This window comes from Sminthopsis crassicaudata, chromosome 4, assembly GCF_048593235.1.
Source record: "Sminthopsis crassicaudata isolate SCR6 chromosome 4, ASM4859323v1, whole genome shotgun sequence".
Classification (NCBI taxonomy): Eukaryota; Metazoa; Chordata; class Mammalia; order Dasyuromorphia; family Dasyuridae; genus Sminthopsis; species Sminthopsis crassicaudata.
In genome coordinates, this window is record NC_133620.1 from 276,172,771 (window position 1) to 276,188,802 (window position 16,032).

The window sequence follows — 16,032 nt, forward strand, 5'->3', positions numbered from 1 at the left end:
AAGCAAGCTAGGATTCAAATCCACATCTTCTGACTTACGTTCAATGCTACATCCCAAAGGAACATTATATTCCAATGGAGTAGAGGATTGTTTCATTCACTGTACTCATGTTTCCAGCATCTGGCAATCAGTAATACGGGCTGATAACTTGTTTACCAAGTCAATACAAATGCAAAGGATTGCAATCTTGGTACTCCTTGTAAATGTAAAATACAAAGACAATATATTCTACAATACTCGAAAAGGCAAAGTAGTCTATGCCTACATAGACTGAAGTTATGACTACTCAAATAAAATTTCTATTCAGTTTCTGGAAGCAAGGCAAGATTTCAGCTCAACTTCTGCCCATGAAAATTGGTAAGAGGAAGCCATCCTTATGAGTGTTTAGGACTACATGGGACTAGAGATCCATTTATGACTTCAGGAGTGGGGAAGCTAAACGTACTTATGTTTTCTAAACATAGAAAGCCATGTGTATATGTGGCCCATGTCTCTCCCCTTCCCCCAAGCACCCAGCCACAACCTTACGCCTTCCTCCAGCAGCATCCCAGTTCTCTGTCAATTCTGTAATTGTAGGAAAGTGTCCTGGAATTAAGCTTCAGAAAACCTTAAGTCACAGACCCTGAACACCAGCTTCCTGATTTGTAACATGGGGATAATGAAGCAAAACCTAGCCACATTAGTCTTTTTATAGACCAAGGTCATATTGGGATTCTCAGCTTTAACTTAGGGAATGAGAGAATGTGATGATCCCTGTTCATTTCCCACCCCCACTCTCTGGATACAGTGAGATTTTCCAAAAGACATCAGGAGGACCAAGCATGGGGTTATATTCACGTGATCATAGAACTCACTAGAAGGGGCCTCAGAGGCCATCTGATCTCCATCTGTCTCTCCATTTTACAGATGAAAAAAAGAAGCCCAGAAGAGTTAAATGACTTGCCCAAGTGATCACCAAAATATGTATCATGGAAAATTTGAACTCAGGTCCTCTGAATTCTACATCTAGTGTTTTCCTTCCATCACAATACACTGCTGATATAAGGCTTAAACGAGATCAAATTTCACTCCAGTCCAAATTTCACTTTCCCTGCAGTGCATTATAACAAGAACTTCTAGTTGGGGCCCCCACATTCCTTCTCCTATCCTCCAGATAATATGTGGCTGAAAAAAATTCTGAAGTAGTAGCATAAACGGCCACAAGGCGTTTTGGGGTCCCTCCCTTTTTTTTCCTTTCTAGAGTGCTTTGGAAACATAGGATTTAACAGTTCCAAAGAGTCATAGAACTGAAATCTAGGTTCTAGATGCACACTTTAGGCCAATTCTATTATTTTATAGATGAAGAAATTTAAGATTCAGGGGGAAAGTAGTTTGTCTGAATCATTAAACAGCCTCAAGATCTGAATACAGGTAAGTCCAAACCCAGTGACCTTTCCACTGACCCAAACTGAAATTTCATGCAACTGTAGTTGTTATATACATCTCATCAACTCTTTTCCATGTGATCTTAGAAATTCTCCACAGGAAGTCCACGCAATGAGCTAGTGGCCTTTCTCTGATCCTCAATATTTTGTAAGGATTAAGTTTATGTATATCTGTTGTTATGCTTTACTGGTTCACTTAATTTTTCTTAAGCCACTTTTTTTCAATGAAAATCTTTGAGGATGAATATGTTTGTAATATATATATATATATATATATATATATATATATATACATTATGTAATTATGTAATATAATTTAGAATATTATACCTACTTTTACATCTCTTTATTGCCTCTTTGGGTTGCCCATTTTTGATAATTTAAAAGAAACTGGGTGGCTCACAGCTGCTACACACTATCACTAGAAGAATTTGTGATCAAAGGATGAATTTTTATCTTTTTAAAAAACACTTTCTTAAATGCAAGATTTTTCAGTTAGGCCCAGCCCCATGGGTCCAATCAAGATATGTCTATCTAAGATAATAGGTAAAATGGCTGTTTTAGGATTGACAACAGAAACTGAAAGAGGCTGGTTTCAGAATCATGTCAGGGGAGGACAGAAAGGGAAGACTTTTAAAGACTAACATGACCTGTAACATTTCTTAGGTCAGTTCTAAATCCATGGTCATCTATGATGCTGTGTGATTGCTGGGAAAGATCACTGCAGGATGGGCCCTCAGAAATTGTCTATCTAGTCCATCACCACCCGGAAATAAACCCATTTTACAAATTAGAAAGCTGAGGACTAGAAGGTCAAATATTTCTTGGGTCACAGAACAAAAATGTCAATGCAGAAACTTTGATTTCAGCCTCCTTTTCCACTGAAATACCTTGTGCTCTTCAAATGAGCTCATTTTATTTTCTACATCAGAACTCTTAACCTAAGCCTTCATATTAATATTCATTTACCCAAAGCACTGTTCTTATCATATTCCCTGTAAATAAAAGTTGCTTTGGTGAGCTGTATTTTTAAGAGCAAACAAATTAAGTGATTAGCACTCTTATTTCTTTCTAGCTAATAGATATTAGTAAGAGCTGGGGCTCTAATTCAGTTGACCAAGTACAGCATGATTCTTTCCACTGCTCCACACTGTTTTATTACATGGTTCTGAAAGTGAGGCAGGTGAGAAACGGCATCATCTACTTTTATAACTTCCATACTGTCCTACTAGAAATAGATTATATTACTTTTACAGGGGAAAGGGAATATAAATTCCTCTTTTTTTTTTGGTGGTGGTGGTGGAGGGAGAACTGCCCAGAAATCATAGCACAGTCTTTTATCATAATCTTGCATATTTAGAATTAAGAGATAAAGCAATCTGCTTTTTAAGTCCTTTGAGTTCATTTAGTCATTATCTTTGAGGATCTGAAAATTCTCCAGCTAAAGCCAGAAGAGACCTCAGAAACTGTCTTGTTTAATTCCTTCATTTATCAGATAAGGAAACTGGGGCACGGGAAGGTTTAGACACGACTTGACCAGGGTCACACAGGCAGGATTCACTGAGGACATCTGAACCCAAGTTATCTTGCCAGAGCCAGTCTAATTTTTTCCACTCTATCATTTTATTGATGAAAAGACCGTCCCCAAAACTCGATTTTTCAGATAATAAAAAAGAAGTGGTTCTTGGACTTCAAAATCCGGTGCTCTGGGAATTATCCCCAACCATCTGAATGGATTTTTACCTCTGTCACAATTCAAAAAGAAAAAAAAAAAAAAAAAAAAAAAGCACCTACCTATTTCCTATTCTGTATTTAGTTGTAACATAATAGGAATATCAAGTATTTTTATGAAGCACCTGCTTTGTTCTAGGTACTGGACATCCAAAGACAAAAATGTAATCATTTTTGTCTTTAAGAGGCTTACATTCCATCAAGGAGATAGTTAACTAAAGTACTTTTTGACTGCTTGGTTGTAAGGCTGAGGAAAGCATTTTTCTATCATACCACATGGCTTTGTGATAATTCAGTCAATATTATAGTAAGTAGAGGAAACTGAGGTGGCTTGTGCAAGAATATAACTAGTTTAGAGCAATGCCAGGATATTAAGATATCTCTAAGTCTCTTGACTAGTATTAGCTCTTCTTATCACACTACATTGCCTCTGTTAGATGCTCATTTAGGTTCAATGAACCACAGTGGTTCTTGAATACCATCTATCCAGGGGGCGGCTAGCTGGCACAGTGGATAGAGTACTAGCCTTGAAGTCAGGAGGACCTGAGTTCAAATCTGATCTCAGACACTTAACACTTCCTAGCTGTGTGACCCTGGGCAAGTCACTTAACCCCAGCCTCAGGGGGAAAAAATACCATCTATCCAATTCAACAGATTCCCTAATAATTTTGTTCCTCCTAATGAATTAACCATTTAATCTTCACTATAAGTCCTCCAGTGAAGGGGAACCTATCACCTCCCAGAGTAGCCCATTTTACTTTAGGAAATTCTAATTCTAAAATTCTAAGAAATTTTCCTATTTCAAGTCTAAATTTGTCTCTTAAACTTCCATCATTGCTACTAGTTTGGGATAAACAAGATGAATATAATCTCTTCCCACAAAACAGCCCTTTACATTCTTGAAGACTATTAACTTGCTTCCAAATTAAACCAGCGTCTTAGCAAACACTGAGATAGCATAATGTATGGTATGGAAAAACATTCTGTAAACCTTGAAATCTTATATAAATGTCAGTCATTACTGCAGGGAATATGATTATTCCCCATAAACTATAATATAAAGTTCCATTCATTGCTTCAAACATAAAAGACAAATTCCTAAGTTTTACATCTTTATACAAGTCTAGAGTGGACCAACCAATTTGATTTTACACGGTTCTGTGCATTTCATTCCCCTTAACTATTTCGGACTTGCTACTTCCTCAATCCTGGATCACTTGCACCATCATCATACATTTTAAACTGTGGCTCGAAGAAATCATACAATCTAACTGGTTACACTACAAATTCAGGTTATCTAATTTCAAATGAACTATCATTGCTGCAAGACAAAATTTTTAACCTAGCTCAAATGACTGAACCATTCCCCATTGGGGCTATTCTAAAATATTTTTCTATTTTCCACTTTTCCTCATCAAATTGTTATCTCTTACTTTACTAAGAAAATAGAAGCTGGGGCAGCTAGGAGGTGCAGTGGATAGAGCACCAGCCCTGAAGTCATGAGAACTTGAGTTCAAATCTGACCTCAGACACTTAACCCTTCCTAGCTGTGTGACTCTGGGCAAGTCACTTAACCCCAACTGCCTCAGCAAAAAATAAAAGGAAAAAAAAAAAGACAATAGAAGCCATTTGTTAACTGTTAACTCCCTTTTCACCCAACTTCTATATTCCCACCCCTGAGGTGGTGCTGTAAATTCTATCACTTCATTTTCTCCATGAACTTGCCCTACTGATCACTGTCCCTGTCAACTTCAATCTTTCCTTGTCTCAAGTGGCTCATTTCCTAATCTCTACGTAATATACTTAGATCTACCCTTATTTTCCTCTTGACTCTACCATCAAGCTATCATCTTATGTATCTCCCACTTTTCCAACCAAACTCTTAGAAGCATCTATATTTAATGTCTTCAAATCCCTCCCCACTTGTTCACATCTTAATATTTTGCAATTTGGCTCCTAACCACGCTGCTACTCTCTCTAAGGTTACCCAAAGTCTCTTAACTGTTAAATCACACAGTTATAGATTCTGAGGAATGGATAGAACTTCCTAAGTATTTCAGTCAAACTCATATTTGAAAGGATAATCTTTTCTAAGTCTTCATCTTGATTTTTCAATAGCTACTGATAACAAGGTGTGCTTCCTCATCCACACACAAATTCCTGGATTTCCATGGCACTGCTCTCTATGGTTCTATTTCTATCTCTTTGCTCACACCTCAGTCTCTTTTTAGGAAGCATTATCCATTCTGTCTGCTTGGGGGAGGAGCAGAATGGGAGGGTAGCACAGGTATTCCCCAGGGCTCCCTCTTTTCTTTTTACATTCTTGGGAAAGAGCTCAACCCATGGGTTGAATTAATCTCTACACACATGGCTGTCAAATATGTGTATCTTAAACTCAAGAAAAGCCAATGGCTTTACCACTTCAACCTTCTTCAAAAACCCCTCCTTCCTACTGAAGACATCACTACTCTCCCAGTTAGCCATTTGTGTGAAGTCCTATTGTGATTTCACAGACACACACACACACACACACACACACACACACACACACTACCACCAACAATAATTATATCTGATTACTTCTATCCACTCATATGATCACTACTTCAGACCATCATCTCTTGCCTAGACAAGTAGAACTCCTGTTCACCAACTCTGTTCCCAGACTATGTCTTTTCCAACCCATCCATACAACAGCCAAAATAATCTTTCTAAAGCACAAGTCTGATTTCATTTCTCTGCTCAAAAATGATTCTCTTAATCTAAGGCTCTACACAATCCAATCTGACTCCCACAATTATAAAAACTTGCTAGCAATTGGACTTATTCAAAAGTAGAGTGGGATGCAGTAAGAGGTCATAGGTTTCCCTCTAACTGGAGGTCTTTAAATAAAAGCTCTTTGATGACTTGTGGGGTCCGTTTTATGAGAGTTTTTGTTTGAATCCATGATATAGACTAGAAGATCACTGAGGTTTCTTTCAACTCTGAGATCCTGTGATTCTGTAAGGATTTTTGTTGAGGAGACAGTAAATTAATTTCTAATAGGCAGTCAAAATGTGAATTTAAAATTCATAAGAGGTCAGAGCTGGAGTCATTGTCAGTACTGCTGCTCATGTCAAGCAGGTTGTCAAAGGAAAAAGACAGCAGGACAAAACCTTGGCCAGGTGAATGTAGGGGAAGAAATGGGTCAGAAGTACCCAGGAACTCTCATCCTTTTAATAGTGCAATATCTAAAAAGAGCTAGGGCAAGGGGCCAGAAAGATGGCATTTGTTTGTTTTTTAAGAAGTAGAAGATAGTCAGCAAAGTTGATGCTACAGAAGTCCAAAAGGATGAAGACTGAATAAAGTCTCCAATTATAGAAGGCAAAATTCAATGACTAACAGATCCCAGGTGATTGGGGAGAGAGCAGTTTTAATAGTTGAAGATCGATGCCAAATTACAGAAGATAGAGAATGAGTGGGTGGTGAGGAAGAACTGAAAGTATCTGAAATCTGCCTTTTCTAAAAATTTGTCAACACAAAGAACAGGGAAGAATGGGAACAGATTAAAGGGGGAAAGTTTTTTGTTAATTTTTAAAAGATAAGGGAAATCTGAAGTTTAATGAAATTAAAAATCAATGCAGTCAAGATGATTGAATACAAAAACAGAACCACCATTGTTTTTGATAAGTTATTGAAATCTGATTGATCACCAAAGGTCTGGCCTTCTCCCACCATCACTTCAGAGATAAATCCATCCTTAATCTTACCTTTCCTGTATCTAATCTTGGATGCTACTCCCTTCCTATACTCCATGCACCTACCCACCCACTGACCAAACATAGGTGTGATAGTGGGACAGCCAGAAACTAGTGCCAGGGAGTGATCGAGATGACCCCTACGAGGGGGAGGAGGGTGGAAGCCAAAGCTCTTAGCCATCACCTCCTTCTGTATGAGACCCCTTCTTGCTAAGTTCTTCATTCTGCCCAGCTCCCAGCCTTAGGTGAAAGGGAGAGACAGGGAAGCCTGGGGCTGGGCCAGCAACAGCTGCCACTTTCTTTAGATTTCTTCTGTATAAATCTGGCACCAGCTTTCACTCATGAATACTGCAATACTGCTATCAACCCACAGAGGATGGAACTGCATCAAGTCCAACCGGACTCCATGAAAGCCGCAGTAAGGGAGGGCATGGAAGTGGGATCAGGGTGAAGTCTCCAGGTAGGATTGAGGAGAACAGGTCATGAGCCATAGAAGAAAGTTACAAAAAGGGCTTCTTTATTGAGAGCAGCGAGTTAAAAACCCCATCCTTATGGCAGGTATGGGGCAGGGGTGGCCCGGCCCTCCCCACCCCTCCAGACTCTTCCCTCCCTCCCTCCCCCCACAAACCCCACCTGAAGTTAAGTACAAAACTTGCCCATGGTGCATACAAAAAGGGCAGTAAATATAGTGTCAAAAGCTCCTGAAAAACTCCTTCATCTGCCAGGCACTTAGTAAGGGGAAAGGAGAGAGGGAAGGCAGAGGAGAGGGTACAGGAGGGGCCAGGCACAAAGACCAGGCCCTGGGGGCATCTGAGACTGGTACACACTCAGGATGTCCCCCTCCAAAACCTGATGCGGTCCCCACGCGCCTCACTCTCTCGGGCACTTGAAGACTCCCAGACTGTCACCAGACCGAAGTCTAGGCCAGACGCTTAGTCTTGGTACCTTAGAAAAAGTGCTAGGACCTGACCCGGACTGACTTCTGGGGAAATTGGCGGGTTAAGTGGTAGAGCTGGGTGCCCAGAGCACAGAGAAGGCCTGTGCTGCTCATTAATGTTACCTGAGGTGCCGATGCTGCTCCTGGTAAAAGGGGGACAAGATGCCCAGCCCCCAGGTCCCTGTGACCCAGCAAATACAAGGATCAAAGGAGCAGATGCAGGAGACTGGGTTGGGGGGAAGGGGAGAAAAGCCCAGGCTCTGCCCAGGCTCAGGTCTTCCTGTCCGTGCCAGGTCAAGGAGCCCGAGAACAGAAGGGGAGAGGGAACCCATCCAGGCCCAGTCTGTAATGGTCCGTGGGAGCAGCTCACTCCCTTCTGGGCTTCCCCCCATCCCTCGCCCATCCTGGGACACAGCCTGCCCCAGGACTCCCTCCTCACGGCTTTCCATCAGCAGAGCTCTCTCCGAGCATGTTAGCGATCTCACTGAAAGATGGCCGATCTTTGGGGCTGGGAGCCCAGCAGCGCTGCATCAGCCGGTACACCTTGGAAGGACAGCCCTCCGGCTGCAGAAGCCGAGCCTTTCCAGCCTGTAAGTCTTCAGGGGAAAGGGATGGATCATCAGTTCAGTCCCTACAACCCACTCTTTCCTTACCCCTAAGCCCATAAACACAGGATTCAAAACCTGTTCACTAGCTCTACTCCTTCCCCACGGGGCCCACAGAGTGCTTGACAGAGCCAGTAGGGATCCATGAACCTGGGGGACTCAGCAAGAAGACATGGAGAGCAGTGTTGTGTCTCTCCCCCCACACCCCAAACTAATTTCCTTGTCAAGTCATACATCTCCTGTCATGCTATAGGTGAGGAAACTGAGGCGAGTAGTGATTAAGTGACCGGCCCATGGTCACACAGTAAATGTCCGAAGTGACACTGGAACACTGGAGTTCTATGTCATAGCCACTGCACACCCAGCTAGAGGTCCCTACCTGCTAGCACCTCCTCATTAGTCTGCCCACCATGGGGCATCTCGCCGTGGGTAAACACCTCCCACATCAGCACCCCGAAGGCCCAGACGTCAGACTTTGTAGAAAAGTCACCCTCCAGGACAGCTTCTGGGGGCATCCAGCGCAGCGGGATCCAGGCCTGACGGAAGTGGTAATATTCACTGGGAAACAGAAAGAGAAGTCCTTAACCACTCTTCTGGGGTCTCAGCCCCAAGCAGTCCCTGGGTGGGCAGCTCCTAACTTTTTGTTACCATGACTGACCTCAGAGACACAGGATTAAATGAAAAGATTGTTTGCTATTTTAAAAGACTGTGGGAATCCTCATGATGTAAAAAACTGACCTTTAGCTTTTAAAGTACACATATGGCATATTCTAGGCCATAAAGCCCCAGCTACCCCCGATCCCTTAATCCCTAATAATGATACCTCTCTATCAAAACAAAGAAGGGCTAGTGCCATTTTGGGGTATTATTGAGGGGAACTGGGCTCAAAAACACAAAAACCTATTTATTGTTCCATATGCAGTGGGTGAGTGCAATCTCTGTGACCCCAAATTGGGCTTTGTAGAGTGGTAAGGGGTGGGGGTGGGGCTGTAAAGGGAGAACAAGGAGAGAAGAGAGTTGAGTACCACTATGTAAAAATGCTCCTTCACCTATAGGGAAAGCAGAAGTAGAAAGCCCTTTTTTCCTGGGCCCCCTTTTTGTAAATCTTCTTATCAAAACCTTCTTCTCCCATCTCTATCCTACACCTCCTGCTGTCACCTCTGGAAATCCGGCAGGGAAGGGGTAAGGGTAGGCAAAGTCACAGGTAGGAGGGATACAGGCCCCTCCCAATGACAATACCTGTTGTAGACATCCTTGCTGAGGCCCAATGAGGACACCTTCACTTGCCTCTGGGCACTGATGAGGCAGTTTCGGGCAGCGAGGTCCTTGTGCACAAACCTACTGTTGGAGAGATGCTCCATACCCAAGGCCACCTGGGTACAGAGGGACACCTGCCGGGGAGAGGAACAAAGTGGGGAGCAGTGGTCAGAGAAGCTGAAGGCACCAAGCTGCACTGAGAAGTGGAGGAAAGAGAAAATGAACTGAAATGAGAGGCCCCACATTACTTACATCACCTGTGTGATCTTGGACAAGTTTCTGAACCTCTTATGACCTAAACTTTCTGAGTCTAAGATCTTGGAAGGGTGTTTAATCCACAAAATGGTGATGACACCAACATTTCTATATTGCAGTAGCCTGTTGGCTGGTCTTGCTGCATCAAATCTCTCCTTTATTCACTGTCAAATGGAACTTCCTAAAGTGCAGATCTGACTACATCATCCCTCCATTCAATAAACTCAAGTCATTCCTATTATCTTCAGGATTAAATATAAAACCTTCTCTTAGGCTTAAAAAAAAATCTACTTATTTTAAATATTCATTTTTCTTCTTTTTTAAGATTATACATGTATATTCATTTATTTTTTTATGTATTTCCATATTGTTGTTGTTGTACGTTCTCAAAGAGGGCCATTATTCAGGGAGATGATCCCATGACATGCAAGTAAATTGGATTTGAGTGAGGAAAAACTGTGCAAAGTTACCCACCTCACTTTCCCCTCTAGAGCCATTTGGATTCAGTGGCAAGAGATAAATCAAGACAACTGGAGATGGTCATGGCCTCTTCAAGCTAAGATCTTCAACAGATCCCAGTTTGATTGAGGTTGCACCCATTCACTGATTAGGACTAGGTAGCAACTGAGGCAAAGAATACCCTCCTTCACTTAGTCCAAAAAGAAAACCTCCAAATAAAATAAATAAATAAATCTGGGAAGAAAAGACCCTCAGGGTTTCTGACCAAAGCAGGAATGGTTACATTCAATCTGAGTCAATCATGGAGGGGAAAAAAATCAGAACTAAAGGGAAGAGAACAAAGAGAACAGAAAAACGGATTTTGATGAAAATAGTGTGTGTTGATCCATAGTTCTTTTTTTGGACACAGATGGCATTTTCCATCCACTGTTTATTGAAAGTGTCTTTAATCACTGAGTTGTTGAGACAAATAAAGTCTATCATAGTTGATCATCACACAATCTTGTTGCTGTATAATTGTTATTGTACAATGTTTTCCTGGTTCTGCTTGCTTCATTCAGTATTAATTCGTAACATTCTCAAAGGATATGAACAATTTTCAGATGATGAAATTGAAACTATTTCCACTCATATGAAAGAGTGTTCCAAATCACTACTGATCAGAGAAATGCAAATTAAGACAACTCTGAGATACCACTACACACCTGTCAGATTGGCTAAGATGACAGGAATAAATAACAATGAATGTTGGAGGGAAAACTGGGACACTGATGCATTGTTGGTGGTGAAAGAATCCAACCATTCTAGAGAGCAATCTGGAATTATGCCCCAAAAGTTATCAAAAGGTGCATACCCTTTGACCCAGCAGTGCTACTCCTGGGCTTATATCCCAAGGAAATACTAAAGAAGGGAAAGGGACCTGTATGTGCCAAAATGTTTGTGGCAGCCCTTTTCATAGTGGCTAGAAGCTGGAAGATGAATGGATGTCCATCAATTGGAGAATGGTTGGATAAATTATGGTATATGAATGTTATAGAATATTATTGTTCTGTAAGAAATGACCAACAGGAGGAATACAGAGAGGCTTGGAGAAACTTACAGCAACTGATGCTGAGTGAAACGAGCAGAACCAGGAGATCATTATACACTTCAACAATGACACTGTACGAGGATGTATGCTGATGGAAGTGGATATCTTCAACATAGAGAAGAGCTAATCCAATTCCAATTGATCAATGATGAACAGAATTAGCTACACCCAGAAAAGGAACACTGGGAAATGAGTGTAAACTGTGAGCACTGTTTTGTTTTGTTTTCTTCCAAGATTATTTTTACCTTCCGAATACGATTCTTCCTTTTCAACAACAACAACAACAAAATTTGGTTCTGCACATATATATTGTACCTAGGATATACTATAAGATATTTAATATGTATGGGAATGCCTCTCATCTAGGGGAGAGGGTGGAGGGAAGGAGGGGAAAAATTTGGAACAGAAGGGAGTACAAGGGATAATGTTATAAAAAAAAATTACCTATGAATATGTACTGTCAAAGCAAATGTTATAATTATAAAAATTAATAAAAAAATTTAAAACAAAATCAAAACAAAAACAAAAAAATCAAGAAGCACTCAAGAAAAATCATAAAAATAAAAAAAGAAGAAAATGTTAAATATCTCATTAAAAAAAACACAACTTTTCTGGAAAACAGATAAAAAAAATAATAATTCATAACATTCACTTTTCAAAAATATTGAGTTCTGAATTCTCTCTCCTGTTCATCATAAGGCAAGAAATGTGATATTAATATATGTGAAGTCATGCAAAATATTTCCATATTAGCTATATTGCATAAAAAAATAAAAAGCAAGGGGAGGGGCAAAGAGAAGTTTTAAAAAATGGTACAATTTACATTGAGACTCCATCAGTTCTTTCTCTGGAGATGGACAGCATCCTTCAAAACTGTTTTGGATCATTTGCACTGCTGAGAATAGCTAAGCCATTCACAGCTGATCATTGTATAATATTGCTGTTACTAAGTTCAATATTCCCTTGGTGCTGCTCACTTTACTTTGCATGAGTTTATGTAAGTCTTCCCAGATTTTTTCTGAAAGCATCCTGCTCATCATTTCTTATACCACAATAGTATTCCATCACAATCATAAACCACATTTGTCAGCTATTCCTCAAATAACGGGCATCTCCTCCAGTTCCAATTCTTTGGTACCATAAAAAGATCTTCTTCCTTTGCAGGTCAGAGTATGTACAGTTTGGTTGTCCTTTGGCATAATTCCAAATTGCTTTCCCGAATGGTACTATCAAAGATGGTAGAGAGAAGCCAATACGTTGCCTGAGCTCCATACAATTTCACTCAGAAACAATGCTAAATCAAGCCTGCCTGGAGTGACAAAATCCACAAAAAGATGGAATTAAGCAATTTTTCAGCTTAAGATAACTTGGAAGGACTTCAAGAAAAGTCTGTTTCATGTGAATAAAAGGAGAGTATGGCCCAGTTACAGGCCCAGTGCAGGCTATCTAGAGGGAGGCTCTTAGCCATAGCACAGATCAGCCACAAAGGCCCCTCAGTTCTGACCCAGTCTGCCAGAGGCTCCACAAGCCAGCTGTGAGGCCTCCAGCCTCTGTGCAGAAGACAAACTGCAAGTCCTCCAACCACAGACCAAGTCAATCCAGCACAGTGGGAAAGCTCCAACCCCAGCAAGGAAAAGTCAGTCACAAGGTCCTTGTCTTGCTGCAAGAGAAGCTTGGGATAATCTCCCCTGTGCCCCAGGAGCAGAGCTCAATTTTTAAAATAAGCAAAAAACCAAAAAAGATCCCAGACCATAAAAAGCTACTATGGCAACAGGGAAGCAAAATGCTTACATGTGAAACCTCAAAGGAGAACATGAATTGTTCTGAAGCTCAAAGGATTCTCTTGGAAAAGCTCAAAAAGGATTTTAAAAATCAAGCAAGAGAGGTGGAAGAAAAATTGGGGAAATAAATGAGAATTATGGGAAAAGGAAGCACAAAAATTGACTGAAGAAAAGAACTCCTTGAAAAAAATATAACTGGCAAAATGAAAAAAAAAATCCACTTAAGAAAACAACTCCTATAAAAGCAGAATTGGCCAAATGGAAAAGGAGGCAAAAAAAATTCATTAGAAATTCATAAATGAAAGTGAATGACTAAATGAGAAATCAAGAATCAGTCAAACAAAATTTTAAAAAGATGAAAAACAGAAGAAAATGTAAAATACCTCATTAGAAAAACCACTGACCTGGACAATAGATCCAGGAGAGATAATTTAAGAATTATTGGACCACCTAAAAGCCATGATCCAAAAAAAGAATCTGGAATACCTTTCAAGAAATCATGAAGGAAAGCCCTGATATTCTAAAACTAGATGGTAAAATAATTACTGAAAGAAGCCCCGAAAATGAAAACTCCAAGGAATACTATACCTAAATTCCAGAATTATCAGGTCAAAGAGAAAATACTACAACAGGCAAAAATAATTCTGGAGCCACAATCAGGAAGACTTGGAAGCTTCCAAATTAAAGGAGTGGAGAACCTGGAATATGATACTGCAGAAGGCAAAAAAGTTTGGACTACAACCAAGATTCAACTACCCAGAAAAATTTAGCATAATCTTTCAGGGGAAAAAATGGACAGCCAACAAAATTGGGGATTTTTAATCATTTCTGATGAAAAGACGAGAACTGAACACAAAACTTGATCTTTAAATACAAGACTCAAGAGAAGCATAAAAAGATAAATAGGAAAGAAAAGTTTAAACTCTTTACATTCCTACATGGGAAGATGACACTTGTTACTTTTGAGCACTCTATACATAGAGAGTTATGGACATAAGTTGCCTTCAAAATGTGATGATTTAAAAAAGAAATTAAGGGGTAGAAAACAGAATGGAAAACAACTCCACCAACAGTAAACTAGTGTCCCAATTTTTCCACATCTCCAATATTTATCATTTCCCTTTTCTGTTATATTAGTCAATCTTCCTTGCTGTTCTCAAGGAATATCTCCCTATCTCCCTCCAAACTGTGCATCTTCACTGTCTGTCTCCCAAACCTGAAACTCTCTCCTTCATCTCTGTTTGTTGCATTCTCAGTTTCCTTTCAGGTTCCAGCTAAAATCCAAGAGACCTTTACAAATCTCTTTTTATACACTGTTTTACCTCTAAAATTATCTTTTCAATTTATCCTGTAAATATCTTTTTTTATACACAGTATGCAGTCTCTCCCATTAATTGGAAACTTCTCAAAGGTAGAGATTATTCTTTGGCCTTTCTTTGTATTTTTAGGACTTATTATAGTGCCTAGCACATAATAAATATTTAATAAAGGCTTGTTGACTTGACTATGATACCTTTTTTTTCCCTGAGGCAATTGTGGTGAAGTGACTTGCCCAGGGTCACACAGCTAGGAAATGTTAAGTGTCTGAGGCCAGATTGAACTCAGATCCTCCTGACTTTAGGGCTGGTGCTCTATCCAATAAATCACTTAGCTGCCCCAATGCTTTAAATTTATAAGGCACTTCTCTTCACAACCACTTGATACATAGACAGTGAAAGCATTATTACCCTTCATGTTACAGATGAGGAAATAGAGACTTAGATAAATTAAGTGGTTTGTTTAAAGGCACATAAGCTTCAGAGCCAGGATGTGAAACCAAGTTGCCCAATTTCAAGCCCAGGGTTCTATTATATGACTGATCTAGATGTTGATAGTTAGGAATTAGTTATAACAATGCTTCATGTTATCTAGGGGCAAATATGTGGCAAAGCGGAGAGTGTGGATGCTGGAGTCAAAGATGTGAATTCAGATTTTTCCTCAGAGACTTCCTAGCTGTGTCACCCTGGACAAAAGGTTCATTTAAGTCCCTTAAATGCTCTGCTGTTAGGTTCTTACTAAGTGCTAATGAGATAATGAGATATTAGGTTCTTATTAAGTGCTAAGTCGGTACTTAACAATTCTCTAGTTGCGGCCTTTACTGGGAGTTTTACTTGTGAATTCCTGGGGAGGAGCTTGCATGCTTAGGAGGAGCAAGTTCATTGGTTGAAGTAATTTTTCCCAGAAGCCTTTGTGTTATCCCACGCCCATTCTCTGGGAGGATAAAAGTGGGTGGCACTCCAGAGATAGAGAGTCTCTGTTCTAGGTCAGAGTTGAGGCGGCTCTCTGGAGGAAGAAGTCTCTCCTTTAGACCAGAGAGTTTTCGGCAGCTTCTGGAGACAACAGCACGTTACATATTGGCGCCCAAGGTGGGGCAAGGACTTTTGCTTATCCTGACAAGGACTTATTCTGAGCCCTTCAGAGGAGCTAGACTGGACCATCGCACTCTGCCTTAGTTTTCTCATCTGCAAAAGGGGATAATAATAGCACTCATCTGCCAGGGCGGTTGTAAGGATAAAATGAGATAATATTTGTAATGAATTTTGTGAATCTTAAAGTGCTTATAAATATTAGCTATTATTTTTATGGTAAGGTTCTGGCAAGAGACTCACGTTTGTATCCCAGAGACCAGTCTAGGCCCGTTACTAGCAGGCTGGCAATGAAGTAATGAATGCTTTGACCATGGTACTCCAAATGTTTCAAGGTAGTCATCATTTCAT

General features: G+C 40.3%; 1 protein-coding gene and 1 long non-coding RNA gene across 2 annotated transcripts in view; one reads left to right on the forward strand and one right to left on the reverse strand.

Moving 5' to 3' along the window:
- Positions 1–271: 271 nt before the first annotated feature.
- Positions 272–1,052, forward strand: LOC141566390 (uncharacterized). The gene is made up of 2 exons (XR_012489294.1): positions 272–357; positions 907–1,052. It is a non-coding gene; the product is annotated as an uncharacterized LOC141566390 (long non-coding RNA).
- Positions 1,053–7,387: 6,335 nt separating this feature from the next.
- PTK7 (protein tyrosine kinase 7 (inactive)) overlaps positions 7,388–16,032 on the reverse strand; it is a 90,892-nt gene continuing 82,247 nt past the window's right edge. Inside the window, exons 18-20 of the mRNA XM_074310847.1 lie at positions 9,674–9,825; positions 8,814–8,992; positions 7,388–8,425 (exon numbers count right to left, since the gene is read on the reverse strand). Coding sequence (XP_074166948.1) covers positions 8,265–8,425; positions 8,814–8,992; positions 9,674–9,825 — 492 coding nt within the window. The 3' untranslated portion in view covers positions 7,388–8,264. The remainder of the gene's footprint in view (positions 8,426–8,813; positions 8,993–9,673; positions 9,826–16,032) is intronic.